This window comes from Mugil cephalus, chromosome 3 (assembly GCF_022458985.1).
Source record: "Mugil cephalus isolate CIBA_MC_2020 chromosome 3, CIBA_Mcephalus_1.1, whole genome shotgun sequence".
In the NCBI taxonomy this organism is placed as follows: domain Eukaryota; kingdom Metazoa; phylum Chordata; class Actinopteri; order Mugiliformes; family Mugilidae; genus Mugil; species Mugil cephalus.
Genome location: NC_061772.1, coordinates 9,555,722 through 9,576,207, shown reverse-complemented (window position 1 = coordinate 9,576,207; position 20,486 = coordinate 9,555,722). Strand labels below are relative to the sequence as shown.

The following is a 20,486-nucleotide window of genomic DNA, read 5'->3' as shown; positions in this document are numbered from 1 at the left end:
CTCTGGAAGAATATAAGAATGTGAGAGAGAAAATACATAGAGGAAGGTGAGAAAAATAACAAGAGAGGGAGGCAATAAACCACGAGGAGAGAAAAAAAAAATCTTGGCCTATTAATGAGACACAGAAGGTTAAAATAAAGCAAACCGTGGATAAGATTCCTGGTTTTCTACCATGGCTTAGTATGCTGTTCAGACAACTGTGCGCCTCCTTAAACCAACCAGTGAAGATACATATGTAAATGAAAATAACAGCTCAATCGTGCATAAATATCATCACTGTATGAATCAAAAACACTCAAGTGTTTATCATTATTTAGCAAATTACATCATAACTAGACACAAAGGGCACTTTCGCTGATGGAGAGCACTTGGCCACAGCCGTGAGTGGTTGAACTCTATTGACATTTGGATTCTAATTAAAACAAAGTCTAAATGTGAGCAGGCGGACATGTATGCACATATGTTAGGAAGAAAGAAAGAGGCAAAGCAGAGAGGTAGAATAATGAATTTCTCCAAGAATCACAGAAAAACCAGTTCAAGCTGGCTTCCATCATTAAACATGGATGCACTACATCTGCACGATTGTTGGCTGTAAAAAAAAAGGAGATATATTTTACTAGGAAACACAATTATGAACAAAACTCTGTCATCAAAGTCATTAGAATGAGCTTCAGGAAAGGTGGCAAATTTTAATGTAAAAAAAAACAAAACAAAAAAAAACTGTGTAGCAACAGTCAGGGGATCCAGTAAGGAAGGTCTGTTCCCTCACACTGTGGAGAACATGGACTAGTCTGCAATGAACTTGATTATAAATAGCACAGCCCTTCTGGCAGTCCTAGGATGTCATGACAACACATTGAAGCTTTTTGCCATTTAATGGCATTAAATGACATATGCAAGGTGTTTAAGGACAGGATTGGCTGACCCTTTAATTAGAAAATGTCATTCGGTGTACTGACTAGCCTTAACTGTATGTGCTGTCCGTTCTGTGCTGTACCTTCTGCATTCCCGTCAAAAGTTCTTTATTCTGAATTTCAGTGTCTTGTCCAATGATTTATTTGCCCACATTCTCCTGACTAGTTTGTCCCAGGTGTCCCAGTTTTTAATGTCTTAATGATATCGTCACAGTGGCTTTCCGACGTCTGTCATGCAGACGCTCTTCTTCTCCCCATCCCCACCTTCGCCTGCATGCCCAGGATGTCTCAACTAAAGCCTCTGTAGCCTAACTCTGTGGGACCACCACCTGTGTCTACACTCCAGGGATCCTGTCCTTATCCTCCATTTCCACTGTGACTCAGCGGTTTGAAGTCACCTCCAGAGTCTAAGAAAAATATTTTTGTTTTAATTACTCTTATAACTCCAAAAACGCATCACTCCACTTAAATAGTTGACAGTGCGTAAGTGTTTAGGCTACAGTGAGTAGGGGCTTATTTGGTGCCAACGGCAAATCACTATGAGATGCACGTGTGGCAGACTGATCCAGTAAAGCAGGTGGGAGACGTTTCAACCTACGTGACTTGTGGTAAGTGTCACTGAGAGGGATCAATATTCTAAGAGGTCCTTAGTAGACTGAAAAAATATCTGTCTCAGTCTCGGTCCACATGATGACCGCACAGCGTTTCATTGTAATCCCAGGCATTTGGAAACACATACTGATATTGACATTGCATCCCTTAACTTCTGTGCACCAAGGAAATTGGGAGCAAAGCAAGTCAAGCCAATGTCACTAAAGGCTTGTTTAATTAGTCGCCTTGACAACTGTGCAGTGGGCTTTATTAATTCCTTTGTGTGTGTCTGTGTGTTGAGTCGCTTGAGGGATGACACACACACACACTCATGCTGGCGTACACACATACAGAGGTCAGTCCTAGTCATCTGTGTACTCACTGATATTATTGGTTGCCTGAGTTTTTCTGTTGGTTGAAATTCATCACCTAGTCAGTTTGTAATTATCTGTGGTCCTATCTTGCTATCTTGTTCACTCTCACCAGCTGCACACAGCGTGTTGTTCTTGTATAGCTCATCCCAGTCAGTCCTCCTCCTCCTCCTCCTCCTCCTCCGTCTCTCTCTCTCATTCACACCAGGATGGATCTGCCCTCCTTGCACAGCAGAAGTCTACTTCAGCAGTTGGCAAGTTAGGGTTCTCATCCAGGGGTGAACGGCCGCTGAAACAAACACAGCTTCTCCATCCGACAAGATTTCTTTCATTCCCGCGCCATAACTTGTTTGTGGGAAAGGTACACGATGACAGCAGCCGGACTGCATCCACGCGTTATTCTCCTGCTGTGCTTCATCTCCACCGGGGCGTGCAATATGTTTGCATTTACCGAGGAGCCCTCTGACAGAGTCGGGAAGGGGGACGGGTATTGTAGTCGGATATTACGGGCTCAGAGCAATCGGAAGGAGGGCAACAGCGAGTTTCGGCTCCGCGTTGAGGGAGATCCGGACAGCTATCAGCCGGGCAGCACATACAGAGGTTGGTGTTTGTCCTCGACATACGCGCCGTACGTTGGTTGGCACAAATGCGCGCGTTGGCAATAAACACTAATCCCGAGTCAGTCGGCCGTGGAAACTTGGAATGACTTCCCACAATGTTTAGTTTAAGAGCGTTTCAAGCATCCGTTCTATAAAAAGTTAAACAAAATTAGTGAGTAAAGAGATAATCCTGCGTGAGGAACTTGCGGTGATGCCGCTGTCTGTGAGAAAATTTTAGGGTGTTATCCTTCAAATTATCAGTAGCAAGTATTATCATAATTGCAAAGGTTTTATATATTCTCAAACCCCTTTGTTCTTTGTCATTTTAGTTCAAATGTATTTCTCAAAAGCACGTTCCATTGTTTTTTGTCTAAAGTGAAAGTTGCTGGGTGCTGTGAATATGCCATCTGCTCTGTGTGGTCCTTAAGACTCATGCCCTTCTGGTCCTCACAGTGTCTTACACTGCAGTTGGGAAAGAAATGAAAAATAAGAGAGCTGTACAATCAAGAGAGAAACTGAATCCGCTAGAAGAGGGGCAATTAAAATTACATATATACTGTCATTAGTGATTTTGAAACCTAAATGTAATAATACCAGCCTATAGACTTCACTTATGAGCTGTTGTGTTACAATATCTGTCATTCGTGGTATTCCTCCTGAATGTAATACTACTCAGACAGGTAGATCTTTAAGCTCACTTTAGCCTTGTGTTCGGAAACATAATTGTAGTTCACCTTTTGACTTTGTCATTTAACATTTGCTGTCATTCTTGTTTGCTTCCATCTAGTGACTCTGACTGCAACCAGCCCCTCCTACTTCAGAGGGTTCACCCTTATCGCCCTGAAAGACGGCGCAGAGGGAGACAGAGATGAGGACTATGCTGGAAATTTCCAAGTAAGACAGCAGCTAAAGATATCATGAAAAAAGCTATGTTGTTTTCATAGTACACGGAGGGCACTACTGTACACGACAAACAGTTTCAAATAGCTCCTCCCTTCCTGTCAGACCCTAGTTAAACTCTTGTATGTCATATCTATCCTTCATATAAGTGATAGTGTTTTCATTTCAGAAGTCACAAATAGCCAGTGCGGTTAACTGCAGCTGGCTTAACTGGACTATCATTCTCTCTCTGGACTCAAGCAGGGTGCATGACATGTGTGAGGAGAACGAGATTCTCATTGCGCAGCATCCCTGTCTTCACATGTCAGAGTGTGATAATTCTCACGTCACCTTCTCTAGGCTTGGTATGGCATATGAAGAGAGGCTGCTTTTGGCTCAGCTCCACATAGCTGGCTGCTACATGTATGCGGCGTCTAGCAAGGATACAGTCCTTGTGCTACGTGTAGGAACGGTACAGTGAGAGTAGTTGAAAGGCTAATTAGCATTTTATGCAGGCAGGTCCAGCTGGAGTACTGTAGGGAGGAGCGAGAGAACAGAGAGGGGCCACAAGTGTGAAAGGAAAATAGAGAAGGCAAGGAAACTGGCGCTGCTACGCACATGTGATGATGGCCAAGTATGTGAGCACTTTGTAATTATCATGCAGTGTTAATACTTGAGTGATAGAGAAGGCAGGGAAAAGAAGATTGGTTGGTGCTAAGTGTATGTGAGTTTAGAGAGAGGAAGAGTAATAAATATAATAGAATGATGGATGATACATGATTTTATTTCTAGTTTATGTCTTATACATACAATATAATGCTATACATAAAGCATATACAATATATGTGGAACCACACTGAAATTATAACCCTTTAAATCATAATTCTTTACTGATTCTTACTCTTATTCTTACTCGCTTTTGGGGTTTTAATGTTCTGTCAGCGTAATTTAGTTTCAGTCAAAGCTGCAGTTTCAAGAAATTTGTTGAACTTTTATGGTACAGCTCATAAGATTACATCCTGTTTTTCCAAAGGATTAGCGAGGAATTGGTTTTGACTTTATCAATAGGAAAGCGTTAGAGGAATCCCGCAGTATAGTTAACAAAAGTAAAGAAAATGAAGTCTCTACCTAAGCCAAATCCTCCTCCCTGCTCAGAACTTGAAATCATGTGTTTCCTTGGAGTGCTTTTCTTGGAACAGACCCTGTAAAAGAAGTGGTAGTGACATGGGTTTAACAGCGCGCGCGATGTTCTCTTTTTCAGTACTCTTGTGAACTTGTCAGTGTCGGTTGCTCCCCACAAAAACTTATTATTTTGTGGAGCCTGCAGCGCAATTCACCGGGCGGTTTGCAGTAGCGCTCCCAAGGCTCCTCTGATCACACTTACCACCACAATGAGGCATCCTCTGTGAACCTGTGCCTTGAACATGTCAGGATGTAAAAAAGTGCATTTTATTGCCGTCCCGTATCCCCCTCATATCTCATTAGCCAGCAGTAACAGCAGCAAGTTTCATTCGCTTTGAAATTGATTATATGCTATTTTTATTTAATGCCAGCCTCAAGCACGCCTCAGCCATATGGCGGTGTGGTTTGGTGTGACAGGGCGCTAAACATCAAGAGTAAGAAGTAAGAGGGGAAACACTGCATCACTGAAAACACATTCAGCCACAGCGCTGATTGACAGATAAAATTAATAGATATGTGACCATAGCCTTCAGATGTTGGCTTCAAAAGTAGAAAAAAAAAAGAAAGAAAAAAAAATCATGAATATGTCATTACCGGGACCTGCCTTTGATTAGACTCCTGCCAGGTTTTTAGAAGTTGAAGGTTTCTCTTACAGCTGCAGATGATCACCTGTCTCCATGAATGTACCTTGTGACAGAGCAGTACAAATAAAACTCTGTCCATAGCAGTATCTGTCTGCCATCACCTGCTCAGTTAGTCTTTCATGTTTTACATCTCTTATGTCAAAAAAAGCACACACGCACACAGAGACACACCATTCCTCCTTTCTGAAAGAGCCCTGGGTGGACCGGCCTCCAGGCAGTGAAAGAAAAGAAAGAGAAAAGGAGCTGCAACAGAAGACGTCAGGCTTTATTTAACATACAGCTCATTTGAAATCTGCTCGTGTGCCCCATCTCAGCCGTCTCAGGACAGCTCCCGACTTGATGAAAAGCACTTTTATTGAGCTCTCCTGGGAGGTCAGCTGTCACAGTGTGTGTGTGTGTTTTGGCATGAGTGTAAAACCAGCAGGGAATGCTGCCGATATCTGATGAGACATTACTTCTCAGCAGGTTGAGATGGCAGGACAAGAGAAAGCAAGTCGTCATGTGGGTATATGTGGGATGAAGACATCAGGGTGATGTGACGTTTGGGTAAAAACTAAAAACAGGTTTTGACACTTCTGTGGAAATTGTACCACTTACAATCAATTTCCTAGAGTTCTCTGTGCTATTTTACGTTGGTGCTGATTATTATTGTGTGGGACTAAACCCAGAGACACAACACAGGTTTTCCATTAAGATGTGCCACTTGTTTCTGTTTTTCTAACAGCCATTGTCAGTCTATGGGAGAAGATTTGAAACTAGGTATTTAAATGAGCAGGTCATAGGTCATTTTGCAGCAAATCGGTTGCTTGTGTTTTGCAGATGCTCTTCAATGCGTTCCCTTGAGACTTCACTGATTTAGCATGTGTTGTAGGCCAACCCAGGATGCCTGTTAGAAACCATGGGAACATAGAGGGGGGTATAATCCGGCAGACTGGTAGGCTGCATACACATGAACTGCATTCACACACAAACCGCTCCCCAGGCTCCCCTTCTCACTCAGTGCTGCTGACTGACTCTAACTCACGCATACACTTTCAAAGGAAACTCATTCATAACATGGCATGACAAAGGAAATTCTCTGCTGACAGCTTTATGGAGGGAGAAAGTTCCCTGTCTTTACTGCCCTGATGTCACTTCCTATCAAACGGATCCTTGGTCTCTGGGCAGCAAATATTACCTCGCTGGCTGTGCTCCCTCATGCAGCCAACTCGACTAATTTTCCTTCCAGTTAAAATCAATGAGATGCTTAGTATCTTCTGTGTGCAGCTGAGCAGAGAGGACAGCACGCATTTGGACTCCTTAGTCTGACCCAAGCGAAGTCTGTGCGGTCATGACCGATCATCCTGAAATTCATTTTCTGACGGGTCTCAATACTTCCCAAGAAATTTCATTTTATAGGTCTTTCCATGTGTATGATGAGAGTGTGAGTGTATCAGCAGGCGCAAATGTTAGAGCTAATGTTAATTTTCTTTTTCGTAATTTATATTCACTATCTGAATAAGACTGTGCGAACACTATCTCTCACTTGTTCCAGCAGTGGAGGTAATTCTACTGTCAGCAGACTGACAGAGTTACACAAGCTATCTTCATATCGAACAATGGGTGCCTGGAGGAACAGCTCACTCGATGTGGTCGCTTTTCAGAAACAACCAAACACTCCAGACTGAAGCCAGGAAGAGTGTACGGCGACATGCTCCTTCGTGGCTTCCCTGTGAATTGTTAAATACAAACAGCCTTTGTGAACAGATGGAAAATGAAAACGATTGGAGAAGTGTAGGTTGACAACAGTTCGACATTTCTGTTTTATGCAGACGGATGGGTTGTCACACTGTGGTCATTGCAATTGGGAAACATCCCAATTTATTATCAAAGAGTGAAGCATTCGTTTTTGATAACCCAACACTTTTTAAGTTTGTAAGTAAGTGCACACTCACAAAAGCTGTGTGCTCTGATTGATTTCTCCACGTTTCCAAGTGAATGACAACTTAGGTTTGCCAGACTGTCATACAATAAAGCAAGTGGAAGACCAAGGCAATGTGTCACTCAGTCTCTAGACTGGATTAATGGCTTCGCTGTTTGGTGTCAAATCTCTGATGATCTTTATTGAACTGTGCTGCGAAGACCTTTCTCCCTTCAACACAACGACAATGACATGTCACAAAGGTTCGGACAATAAAAATATCAACTTCACTTTCACTCTGTTCCTGACAGTGTGTTCCCAACCTTTTCCCCTTGTGTGTCTGCTGTGTCTCTGTCAAAGGATAGACAAGGCGTATCTGTGAGTTGGGAGCGGTTTCACCTTTTAACACTGTTTCATTTAACTAAAACTAGACAATTTGAACCATCCCATATATGTAAAGCTGTGTTTTACAAAGCAGAATGTTTTTGTGTTCTTTTCTGTCCCATAAAAGTTACCAACCAGATTAATTTTGTGTGCCTCATGAGATGGGGCCTCATCCCTCGGATGAGACGAAACAAAGTTACACCAGGTCGCTGAACTGATTTTTGAACTGATGTGAAAATAGGTAATCTATGAAACAATTTTCCAAGTCCTAAGAATTTGTCAAAATATCGAGCAGATAATCGCCAATGTTTCAAGGCTGACACGGTTCCATTGATGTGTCCTGAAAATGTGTAATTAATCTCTGGTTCAGCTGATAATTATTTTCATAAGCACTTGCGCTGACAGTGACGGACGGAATTATCCATCACCCGATGAACAAAGACACATGTTTCTGGTACTTTTCAGTCAAGCCTTGTCTGAGGGCTTTTTGTATTTATAATTGATCTTTTCGTGTGTGTGTTTTACAGATAATTGATGAGGAGGAAACACAGTATATGACCAACTGTCCCCCAGCGGTGACGGAGAGCACTCCTCGTAGACGGACCAGTATCCAAGTGTTCTGGACTGCTCCCCCTAGTGGCTCCGGCTGTGTTGCTCTCAAGTATGTATACAGCAACGGAGGCTGAGCCTGTCTAGCAGAGGCAAGTCCTCAGCTCAAGAAACACAGATACACTACATCTCACTGATGGAGGATTAACCCATGGGATATATGTTTTGTTTTAAATAAATTGAACTGTTTAACCCGCATCAGTGGCTTCAGTGGCCAATAGATTCAGACACAAATCCAGTGTTGTATGATGTATGTAGGTGGACTCATTCCAGCCATTTTCAAAGCATTCCCATTTTTTGTCTTTTTAAATTGTGGGGTTTCTTTTCCTTGACAGACAGCCATCATGTCTTCTTCTCCTTTTGGCGGTTTGAATGCAAATTTGATAGCAGACCCTATTGGGAGTTTGTTGAAGCTCTTGTTGCTGGTAATGCAGAAAACATCCCTAGCATTTTGTGAACCTATGAAGGTCTGTATAAACACAGTGGTCAGAAACAGAGAAAGCTGTGTTTTAGGTCATTCGGCTTTATACAGAGTTTCTCTGGCAGAAGAAAAATTGCCATGTAGACAGTCAGCGTGTGATGTGTGTAACTGTCTGTGCTCATTGGGCTTCGTCTGTAACATCAGTGCAGCTGCAGTTCAGATACTCAGCAGATACAATGTGCTGTTGCAATCACTGTCAAGTTACATCGCAATTTCAGGTTCACATTTCACACTACGTAGCAAATTCAGCCACTAGTTAGTGAGCAGTTCATTGACGTGCTTTTGGCTGATGGACATTTGAAAACATTGACTGTATTTCCACACGCACTGCATCCTGGTTGTGAGGCTAACCCAGGTTTGGATAATGTCAGGAAAATGGCGTGTGCGCAGAATGCAGAGAAATCTAGTTATTCATATTGCTGTCTACATGAAAAATACTGGTACTGAACACTGCGCGATGGTTGAACTGACGATTGTATGTTGGATTTATAGGACTAGCTAACATTAGCTAAGAAACTTGCCTGGATTTGATGTGTTACCGCGTGAAGGCTCAGCAACTGCTGCGCACGAAAAGCCGATGTCAAAACCATGATAATATGTAAAACAATGTGATACAAAATTTCCACTCCCAACCCAGTGTCCTGGAGCTTGATATAGACTTTCTACAGACTTTTTGTTATGTCACTGAGCATAAGAAACCATGAAAATCATGCCAACCAGCTTAACATACATAACATATGTGTAGTTTGTGTTATTCCTAGCACTCCAGATAGCATAACTGATTTGTAAAATCCAGGACTAATCCAGGCTCCTGAAATATGTTGAAATAGTCCTTGAACATGCCCCAATGACTACATATAGTCATTTTATATTATTTTTGACTCATGCTAATATTTGAGAATGATTACTAGTGGTAATTAGTTGATTTGGGAAACAGTTTGACATGTCAGGATGATTTAAGGGTTTAGTTTTAACCTTATCAACGACATTGACGAAGGGCGGTTCATGATCCAGGTTTGGGATTGTGAACGATTCATCATATACTTCCCCCGAAGCTAATGAATGTAACTAATGAATGATTTATGAAATTTCCATTAAACTATAAGTCATACAGCTGATTGACACCAGTCACTTGTGTAGCTGGAAGTCCTCTGCGCTGGCATGGATTCAGGCGGGTAGTCATGTTATGCTGATGACAGATCATGACAGAAATCCGTTTATTAATTCTGTACTGCACTGCAGGGAAATAATGAGCTTACAGGAGGTGAAGTGATACCGAGGGACTGTAGCTCACAAGCACATCTGATCAATTCATTATTTAACTGTTTCTCTGGTGCACAGTCTGCAGCTCTGCAGTTCCTATGTATAAAAGAATGATAAAAAGTTTGAATTTTTTAGTCGATGCTACAGTGTGATGAGTTTGCCCTTTCAGCGTCTCTGTTGTTTCCATTCCCCTTGTTTTTTTCTTCTTCATGTCCCACCCTCTCATTAACCTCTGCACTTTCCTGCACTCTGTCTGTCATTCTGTTTTTTTTTTTTTTTGTCTCTCCTTGCTCTCCTTCTCTCCTTTTATCCATTTCCTCTTTGTTTTCATCTTCACTGCATGGTGTTATTATAGCTTTCTCACAGCAGGTCTTGCTTGCAACCTAGAACGAGATTCTTGAAAGTGCAGAGACGTGGCTGTAATACCGGCTCTCAGACATTGGGGCACAGAGAGAAGAAGGAGAAGCTTGTAGTTCAAAAGAGATGCCTGTGAAAATTATGATTACAGACTGGCAGTGGGTATTAGTCTCTGCTCTTCACCCCACCTGCAAGGCTGTGATGACGAGGAGAAGATTTGTGTGTGTTTGTGTGCGGCAAGCAAAGTTCTAATAGTGTCTTAGCGATAGAAAAAGTACAACTTATGCAATTTTATATATGAAAAAAGAAAATGCATGAAAAAACGAAAGTGTTCAGAGCCAGATAAACTGTTCTTTACTGTGTCATCAGCCTACCAACAGCCAAACACTGATGTAAAAATAGACACGTAGTTTACAATCAAACCAATACACACAGGAGGAGCCAACATGAAAATGTTTTTCATGACTAATAAGAGAAAGCAGAGGCTGGCAAATGTTTGTTTTTAATTTCACGTAATATCCCAGGAGTGCTTTGTCAATGTCGGCATGCCCGCCTGTAAAATATCATGATTATTGGAAAAAAAAAAAAGAAAAAGAAAAAAGATGTGGTTAGGAAATTACAAGTGTGTGTGTGTGTGTGTGTGTGTGTGTGTGTGTGTGTGTGTGTGTGTGTGTGTGTGTGTGTGTGTGTGTGTTGGTGTGTGTGTTAGAAAGCTCCTGTGAGTCATATGTTGCCCCAGGAGTCTTGGTCCCTGTGTGTGGTTTGCTACAGTATAATTGACGGGCAATTGCTGTCTTTTAGATGGAAACACTAGGCTCGGTGGTTTGGTTTTGTCAAAGGTTGGTCCATGATGACAGGGTCAGGCAAGGATGCTCATTCAACCTCCTGGACTCGGAGCACTGACTTTGAAAGCCTTGCAATCTATTTTCAGCTTTCGTAAAAGCTAGAATCAAATCACGCCAAGATTTAACTCACAGTGTCTCTGTCACTGGTATCTTGTTTTTTTTTTTTTTTTTGTGGAAAAAATTTTGCAGAACGAAGGTTTGCTGGGTTTTTGCTCACTCTCAGAAATATGCATGGGTATGCATAGGTGATTCACCACCACACAGTATGCACTAAGTCAGTACCAGCTTGCATAGAACACTTAGAGAGAAATGAAGACGCCAATCATTATTATTCAATCAAGGTGAATGTCATATCAGTGCTAAAAATAAGAAGCAGCTACACAACCGTTCTGCTCTCTGATAATTAAACAAAGCAAGAGGAGATGAACAGCCAATAAGAGCTGTGTTTGCCTCTGAGCTTGGTTAATATTATGGATATATATACTGGGACACAAATCTGAGATGACATCAGCTCTCGAGACCCAACCCTAATGAGACATTTTCAGCCTGCTGAAATCAGTGATTTATTCAGTTATTCTTAATTATTACCTCTTTTTATGCCTCTACACTGGCTGACTCCATTGAGTCAATATGTTTTCGTGTTGTGCACATACTGTATTTACCTCCCATAGTCGTGAAGGGATTATGTCATGAATTAATTTTTCACAGGTATTTACTTCGGCTCAAAGAGTCTAGAAATTGGTGGTCAGCGGCCACTAATTCTACTCTGGACATGGGTCCTGTCACGTCTAATGGGATCAAATAACGACATATTACATCCAAAAGGTCAAAGGTCAACTTTCTGTGACATAATAATGGTCTGTTAAAAGACTTCAAATTCTATCAAATCCTTCACTAAATAAATCATACAAGTCTGGGCAAACGCAGACAGTGAAGGCATAAAGCTGCGGGGAGGCCCTTCTTATTATCAATCTCATCATCTCTGATCTCATTTTTATCCAGATGGCATCATCCCACAAAGTTAGATCTAACTTAAACTTCCCACATTCTAGCAGAAAGGGATATTCGTATCTATCCTCGTGGTGGCGTCTCATGAATCTCTCAGGTGGGACAATGCCATCATGACTAAGACTACCAGTTCAGTAACGAAATTTTCAGCAGCATAACCAGACGTTGTCACACTGCAGTGAACAATTGCAGTCTACCTAAGATAGCAAACCACTCACAACTACTAGATTTTATTCTTAAGCTACAAGGAGTAGTGTTTGTTATGAGTTTTGCTGTATGATGAACAAAAGCAGTGATCATCAAGACCTTTTCAGGCAACGACTTTATTATTAATGAAAAATAATTACTCGCTTACATGTTCTGCTTTATCTAACATCTATATATATATAAATCCATATCTAAATACTGAAAACGGCTGGCTCCCATTCTGTTCATCAGGAGCAGCTTAAATTAAACCTGACCCGCAGTCGTCCAAGGACAAAAGGCACAACTGTAGTCAAGACGTATTATCACAGCTCAGTCCTAGTGGTTATTGGGATCCTTGTTCCACAGAGCCAGGAGTAAATCAGATCAGAATATAAGTCGCCACTCTCTTGTATCTTTCCATTTGTAGGTGGGAAACAATTTATTTATCATTTCCTGTGCAATATGGAGGGTAGTGTGATGTCTTTTGATGGCCTATCCGAGTGTATCAGTGATCGGGTGATCCGCATTCAGCCATCGGAGCCTGTTTATCTTCTACCGTCACGGCAATTAAATGAAAAGTTGCATTTGTGCTGTGGATTCATGCTCCGCTTGTAGTTGAACAAATGGAATAATATGTATTAATTTAATCTCTAGCTGTCGAGGGAGCAGATAGAGAAAAATGAAAATGATCTAATCTCTGAAGGTAGCAGGAGCAGATACAACTAAATGAAAATTTTTTTTCTTTCTGTGCATTTTTGCCTCGCGATTTTCTTTTGCCTCTTGTTTTTGCTCTTCTCCCTGTTTGCGGAGCTCCCTCACACATGCGTATGCTCATGGACACACACTCTCACACACGCATTCAAATCAGTGCGCTTTTGGGGTGATTGGGATCGGTGGTGGTGTGGATCCAGTAAAGTGAGATAGAATTTAAATTGGATGTTAAATAAGCATTACTTCGCCTGATTGTCTGGCCAGCCCAGGAAAGTGGGCAAGCAGTGAAGCAGTGTGCTCCTCTCTCTGGGGGAGATATGCGAAATTGGGGTGAGATTGAATTAAAGCGTGAACAATTAGAGACGTGCCCGTGGTTTCACTTACTTTGAATCATTTCAGCCACGTTATGAGAGGTCATACCGGCCATAAGTCATATTCTCAGTGTATATATGCACCAATATACTGTACGTTCAATAGCAGAGGACGTGAGACACGTCAGCAGTGTTCATCATCAGTAGCAGTGAAAGTATGGTCAAGTGTGTGCAAGAGTACAATGACATTTGAGATGGAATGATCGTGGAGATTATAAACATGTCGGAAAGGCTTTAGTTAAAATATATTTTGACTGAAAAGGAGGTCTTTGTGGTCAACAGCCTCTTCAAATCAAAGCCTGAGTCTGCTCGGGTAATATACTCTAAAAAGCTAAATGGAGCGTTTAACTCTAGGGCAACTTTAAGCACTATGTTTTGTTAGCATTTTTTTTTTTTTTACTTTTTCTTTTTCTTGAAAATGAAACTGTAATATTGCGTTTTGCTTAACTGAAACTGATGCTCAAAACTACTCATTAATCGCAGCTATTAATCACGTAGACTGTCATTTACAGTGAGCATGAAGTACACTTAAGCTGTGTGTGTGTGTTAAAACAGTCACATTTATTTTTGCTCAGAGGCGGACGCGCTCCCCTACCCTCACATCCACCAAATTCTTTAAGCCACTGTGCAGGAAATGAGTATACTGGGCGCAAGTTTTATGAAAATTGTTTCTCCAGTTGTGTAGAAGAATGATCCTTTGCTTTGTGATGAAACTGATTATTATTACTTTCTTCTGTTCACACACACTCAGGTTATATATCAAAGAGACTGAACAAATCCCCAAATCGACCGAGCACCATAGCATGTCCGCAATTATTATGATTATTATTATTTTTTTTATTTATTTATTTTTTTACTATTATATAATTATTCTGCAAATAGGGACATGTTGTGTCCCTGTTTGCTTCTATTGTTTGATGGCACCTCAGGGAAGAAATAGTGTCACCAACTGTTTAACTTGCATAACTTCCACTATGGTGATGGTGTTTAGCAAAGAAATTCAGATGTTCCATTTGGTAAGGCGTGCTGGAAAAAAAACATCAAAATCTTTACATGCAGTTGTTAGAACGATGATTCATTTCATGATTGTGACAGCCTTACTCATCAAATAACACTACTTCAAGAATTTGCATGTTTTTCTTCAGTCACCGTGCCAAACACTGTAACATCACATACTGCGTAGGTAGGCAGTGTTTTCCCGCTACCTGCGTCCCCAGCTGTCTCTTCTCTAAGTTACCTAATATGACAGTGGATGTTTTTAAAATTGACCGCAGGCCGACTGCATTACATGGAGATCCTTGGCGTGCATTTATTTTGGTTTAGTCTTTTTTGTATGCATTATGTTAATTTCACTTAACCAATTTGTGCTCACAAATTGGTTAAAGAGCACTGTGTTTTGTGCATTGTGTTAATAATCAGTTTTCTGGGATAATAATAATACAAATACATTCTTGCATTAGCTAGTTAGTGAAAACATGTACAGATGCAGACTTGAAATTACCTGATAACATCCACAGTGCTGTCTTTAAAAAAGGAAGCTTGAGGAGGTATTTCCAATAGTTAAACTATTAAAGTTAAATGAGTTGTGCTGGATGTGTGGGTTTAAAAACAAGCCCAAGCGTCAACTTTCTTTATCTCCTAGGGTGATGTCGACCTTCTGTAGGGTTCTGTGATCAGCTCAAAGGAGTCAAAACGTGACGCTCCAGAATCAATAGCATCCAAACTGTCCAGCTGGACGGAGCCCACCTGGATTCAATGTTACCCAAGCACCTCCCTCCAGCACCTCATTGGGGTTTATCACCATGGAAACATTCCTTCAGCCATGGCCGATGTAAAAGGCTTGTGTTTGCGAGGAAGTTAGGTCTCTGGAGGCTTGTTTTCTGTTGTTGTTTTCTCAAGTCTGCTGGTTTCTGAAAAGGTTTGTTTGTGGCTGATTTACATGTCAGGGCCCCTCTCAGACCTATGCCCCACCACCACCACCCACTGGAACAAGCCTTTAAGACAGCTCAATCTAAAAAAAAAAAAAAACCTCCCCTCCGCCAGGCCTCACATTTAATCACTTCTTATCAACACAGCAGTGCACAGCCCTTTATATTACGTATGTGCATTTCTTTGAAAAAGTCTGTGTTTTTTCTTCAGTGAATAAAAACAAACTCTTTTAGCTGAAGACTTTTTTTGTCAGTTTCTCACTATATCATATGCTGAGGCTGGCTTTATCTTATACCCTAATGCTGAGGCTGGCTATATCATATAAGACACCTTAATGCTGATGCTGGATTTTTGGGGCCTTTGTCTGTGTAAAAAAGTCTGATCCTGAAGATTTAGAATATTCTCTTTGGATTCTCATACCTGCGCTTAGGAGTACAGTGCAACACAAGAAGATGCATAAGAATAGGTCTGGACTTACCTACATTTATGACAATCCAAGTTCACACTCTTAACCCCTAACTTTCCATATTTGTCTCATTTCTTCTCTTACTTTCTAAATTTTTATTTCTGATTTGTCTTTAATGCAGTTCACACTCATTTGTGTCCTTCATGTTTTCTCTGCTGCTGTCAACAAATTTTGCTCATCGCTGCCTCCCTCTCTTCCCGTGTCTCCCTTTGCAGGGCTAGTATCGTGCAGAAGAGGATAATCTATTTCCAGGATGAAGGCCCACTCACCCAGCGACTGTGTGAGAAAGGTAGGCTTATTTTATTGACTTGGAATAAAGAATTTAGAATAAATTTCCTGTTCCCTCGACCTCCCTGCCGGTACTCCATTTCACTCCCCACAGAGAGCCTGTCTCTCTTTCACTCTATTTTTCATTTTTGATTTTGATGCAGGGACATTCCTCTCAGCTGTTATGCTGTGGCATGTGAATGATTGTAAATGAGTGTGACTCCCTGGCCGTGCATGACATCGGACGCCACATTGAGCAACAGATCAAAAGGGCCATGCTGCACATCTTCCCCTTTTCCTCAAGCCCATCTTCTCCTCCTCCTCTTGGCCCTTCACTCTCTTAACCACCCATCTCCCGTACAATAAACACCAATCTCATGTGCCCCTTACGCTAATGACCACTCTCTCTGTGTGTCATGGTCCCCTGAACTTTTCTCTTTGGCTTGTTTACATTTTTTTTTTTTTTTTTTTACTCTTCTACCCTCATTTGTTTACAGAATCACTGTATGGGGATTCAACTGATAGACCTCTGCTCGACTGCTGTGCCTGTGGAACAGCGAAATACAGAGTCACCTTCTACGGGAACTGGTCAGAGAAGATTCATCCAAAAGACTATCCTCGTAAGCACAAACAAAGCAATAAATTTCTACTGGCAGAAATGTTGCTTAATTGTGATAAAAATTGTCGTTGTGCCTGATTTTCAAGTGACTTTGAATACTGGCAACGTTTCTCCTTAAACTTAACTAAAGCCCAGTAACCACAAAGAGCTAGGATGTAGTTTATTTTTCCCTGCATGTGGCTTTCAGGAGAGATGTGGGTGGCACACTATTGTACTATTGCCGGGCGTTATGTGAATATAACCTTGAGCCACACTATTAGGATGTGAATGGGCTTAAGGATTACACTGCCTCTCTTGCCTAAATCAGGCTCTCGCCAGTCAGATCAATATACTGATTAGAGTGGAATAAGATAAACCCTGAGATCGAAAGGAGCCCTAATTCACTGTCTTATGGAGGGAGTACTTGGGTTGTAACTCACTCTTGCACACACTGTATGGGCAACACTCAGACCTGGCAGTGGCTTCAGTTTCATCCCCAGTGTTGGGCAGATTGATTTCACCTTGCACAAAGTAATTTCCTCTGTAACTAGTTATTATAACACTGCACATATTGTGCACGAGAAAAATATCCACCAACCACGATAAACAAACACATGAAAGCCTGTCCTTATTTCCTTTGTTCCCTTGCCCTTGCTTTTTTGCGCAAGCTGTATTAATAAATTTTTATACTACCTAGGATTTGAAGTTTTGTCACATGTCGTCCTTCTATTTTTAACATGTGTCCTTTAAGTGCAGGAGCCACTCTGGTGACACATATTCTCAGACCAAATTTCACTATAAAACAGGCCAAACTTACTTCTTTTTCTTTTTTTAAGCTGGTGACATGATAACCTTGACAGTTCTATTTTCTTTCTCCCTTTTGTCCCTGTTGTAAGTCATGCAACAGTGCGTAGCTTCTCAGCCCAAGCAATGAGAGCTGGGTGCGCTCGGACACAGAGAAGATACCGGCCTGGTTGTCAACCTGTATTTTTTATGGGATTAGAGAGAAGGGGACACAGAGAAAAAAAGCAAAAAGATTTTCCTTTGCTGATCCAAAGATTCCTCATCAAACTTCAGTTCCTCTTAACCAAAGCAGACAATATATTGAAGTTGAGTATACATTAAAGCAACAGCTGACGTTTACATTTTGTTTGTGTAGCAAACACCGTCTTTCTCCCAGACTAAATATAAAATGGGTCGTGTGCATTTATAACCTGACGCACCACATTGTTTGTTACACAGAACCATCCAAGATGTCTTCCTTGAAAATGATTTGGAAAAGTTCAGGAAACAAAAAGAAAAAGGAAAGAATAAAACTCTAGGCAGGTGATTAGATGAACCTACCACTGTGGGATAAATTAAAGGATGATCTTACTTTATTTTGTCTTATCTCACGTCTATCTCTGTCTGTCTCAAGGCTAACTTTAACCAACAAGATCAATAAACTAGATGATGTAGTAGCAGGAAATCACCATGGAGGAATATTAACAGAACAATGTCTGAGGAGCTTTGTAAGCTAGGGGTCAGTAGCTACATAGTTTTGTGGTTAGCATGATAGTAGATGTTTTGTTTCCTTCTTTGTTGGAGGAAATTACACATAAAAATGCAAAGTTGTTTTTGACGTAACAGTAGCTTCTTCCTGCTGTTACCATAGACTGTCATCACACGTCAAACACGCATATACTGTAGCTGCCACTAGCTCTGCCAATAGGACAGTGAAGCAGCAAAGGCCTCAGCATGAACCCTGGTGAGGGAGATTGCAGTATAATCCTGCAAGGGCCCAGACACTTGATAGAATATTCAGGTCAAAAATAAGCATATGCCAATCACTCAGCTAGTGTAGCTAATGCCATTAGCTAATACTAAACTAACTAATGAAGAACAAAACAGTTCCTATGAGTCACAAAATTCTAAATCAGATACTGTATTTCAATATTCTGAGACAGCCGATAATCATTTGTCATATATGTTGTTCACAGTAGACCAAAAACCTATAAGACCGCCCAGTCAAACAGCAGTTTTCTGTTCGTAAACACTGGAGCACAGAAGCAGTCGGCATACTCTTTGCTACCTGTATTTCCCCCGGGGGATGAATAAAGTAGTTTTTCTGTTCTCTTTCTATTCTATTCAACAAGGAAATGGCACCTTTCATTGTTAAAATGCATTCAGCTTAGGCTAAGAGTTGTTATAGACGCTGTAAGTTATTTAGAGAAGTTATGGTCACAACTGGAAGGTTTGGACTGTTCCATGCAGACTAGAAAAGAAAGGAAAAACAGAAAGTTATCAACAAAATAATTATGGTTTGTAAAGGAAATGCAAACATGGATATTTACTTTAGTTGCCTACATGGCTTTGAGGGACATAGTTTTGTTGACAGGACATAGTGAATCCAGTTTAATTCTATTACTTGGCCGGTTGGAAGTGAGTGATCAGACTAAAGAAAGGATATCTTGCAACGTGGCTTCATTTGAGTTTTTTAAGGAAAAAAACAAACCCAGTAAGCACTGGGGCCGTTCTCCCAAGCAAGAGGTGTTAGGAGTCAAACTAATTTAAGCACAACAGACATAAGTCCAGTGTAGTGTTGATACTGATACTTGTCAGCAGAACATGACTCATGTGTTTGGTTTATCACACGTGAATCTGTAAAACCATCATTATGGTGTAGTGTGATGTAGCAGGATGACATTCCAGGCCATGTATGATAGCATACTAGTGTATAATATGACTGTAGGGGGCATAACAAAAGAATTTGAGACCACCATCACCCCGGCTGTTAAGTCAGCCATACTGGTAGAATTGAGAGCCCTCAGTGAGATAGTACACAACAAAATGACCTTTAAACACCAACAGGGAGCCTATCAATCGTAGTTGGACCGCTGTACTCCATGCCTTTTCATGCCTTATCTGACAGTGGAGCATACAGCAGGGCTTGAGCTTCCACTGCCTCTAAGTTAATTGTGTCACCTCAGTGACTGGATCATTATAGATACTTCTACAGCTGCGGTCTCTGTATGCTTGCAGGTATATAGGACAGATATTGAGCTTCACTGTGGGGCCCACACACTGTTGTCCAGAGCAAGAAAGATAGAGAGCGAAGGATTATGAAAGAGCATAAAATTCAAGGAATACACCACAGTAGGTGGTTTATAGCAATTACGGACAATTTTTTAGGCTGAAACAAATCAGTGCTGTACCAAAAGAGGTCTGTCAATCAACAGTTCCACTATGAATTGAGTTGTGTCTCCAGGGTGACAAAAATAGATAATTTAGGAGAATATTTGAGATGTCTAACTTACAAGATGTTTCATTGTCTGACTTCACAGGTCGCGCCAATCACTGGTCAGCCATCATTGGTGCATCCCACTCTAAGAATTATGTACTGTGGGAATATGGTGGCTTTGCCAGTGAAGGAGTTAAACAGGTAGCTGAGCTGGGCTCTCCGGTCAAAATGGAGGAGGAGATAAGACAGAAGGTAAGTTTCTCTAATGCTTGGAGATATCCAAAAAAAGTAGTATAGGGATAAACATCACAAATTCCCAAAACAGATTAATATATACATTTTTGCATTTAACAAACAGTTCATTAATACAAGTATTAATCTTTCTTCCTGGGAATATTTTACCTTCAATAAAACTGGTAAGAGGTGAGTTGTATAACCCCACAGGGACCTCAGAGGATGTTCCAGGGTGAACACACCTGAGTTCAGTGTGCAATGAATTGCTTTGACATTGTTGTCCAGATTGATTAAAGCATCTATGTTATTCTTAGCCTGCCTCCACAGCTGGGTACACTTAACAAATACAGGGGACCTGGGGGAGGATTTCAGTTGGACCTGGTTTAGACGTAAAGCGAAAACGTTAGAAGGAATTTTCTCAGGTCATGAAATTAGGCCCGTTACACCTCTAAAAGGTGTTATAAAAATGCTTGCAGA

The 20,486-nt window shown here is 41.1% G+C and overlaps 1 protein-coding gene across 1 annotated transcript in view; it reads left to right on the top strand.

Moving 5' to 3' along the window:
* The first annotated feature begins 2,068 nt into the window (after positions 1 to 2,068).
* spon1a (spondin 1a) overlaps positions 2,069 to 20,486 on the top strand; it is a 54,892-nt gene continuing 36,474 nt past the window's right edge. The window contains exons 1-6 of the mRNA XM_047581742.1: positions 2,069 to 2,476; positions 3,263 to 3,369; positions 7,992 to 8,125; positions 15,906 to 15,979; positions 16,455 to 16,577; positions 19,879 to 20,027. Coding sequence (XP_047437698.1) covers positions 2,245 to 2,476; positions 3,263 to 3,369; positions 7,992 to 8,125; positions 15,906 to 15,979; positions 16,455 to 16,577; positions 19,879 to 20,027 — 819 coding nt within the window. The 5' untranslated portion in view covers positions 2,069 to 2,244. The remainder of the gene's footprint in view (positions 2,477 to 3,262; positions 3,370 to 7,991; positions 8,126 to 15,905; positions 15,980 to 16,454; positions 16,578 to 19,878; positions 20,028 to 20,486) is intronic.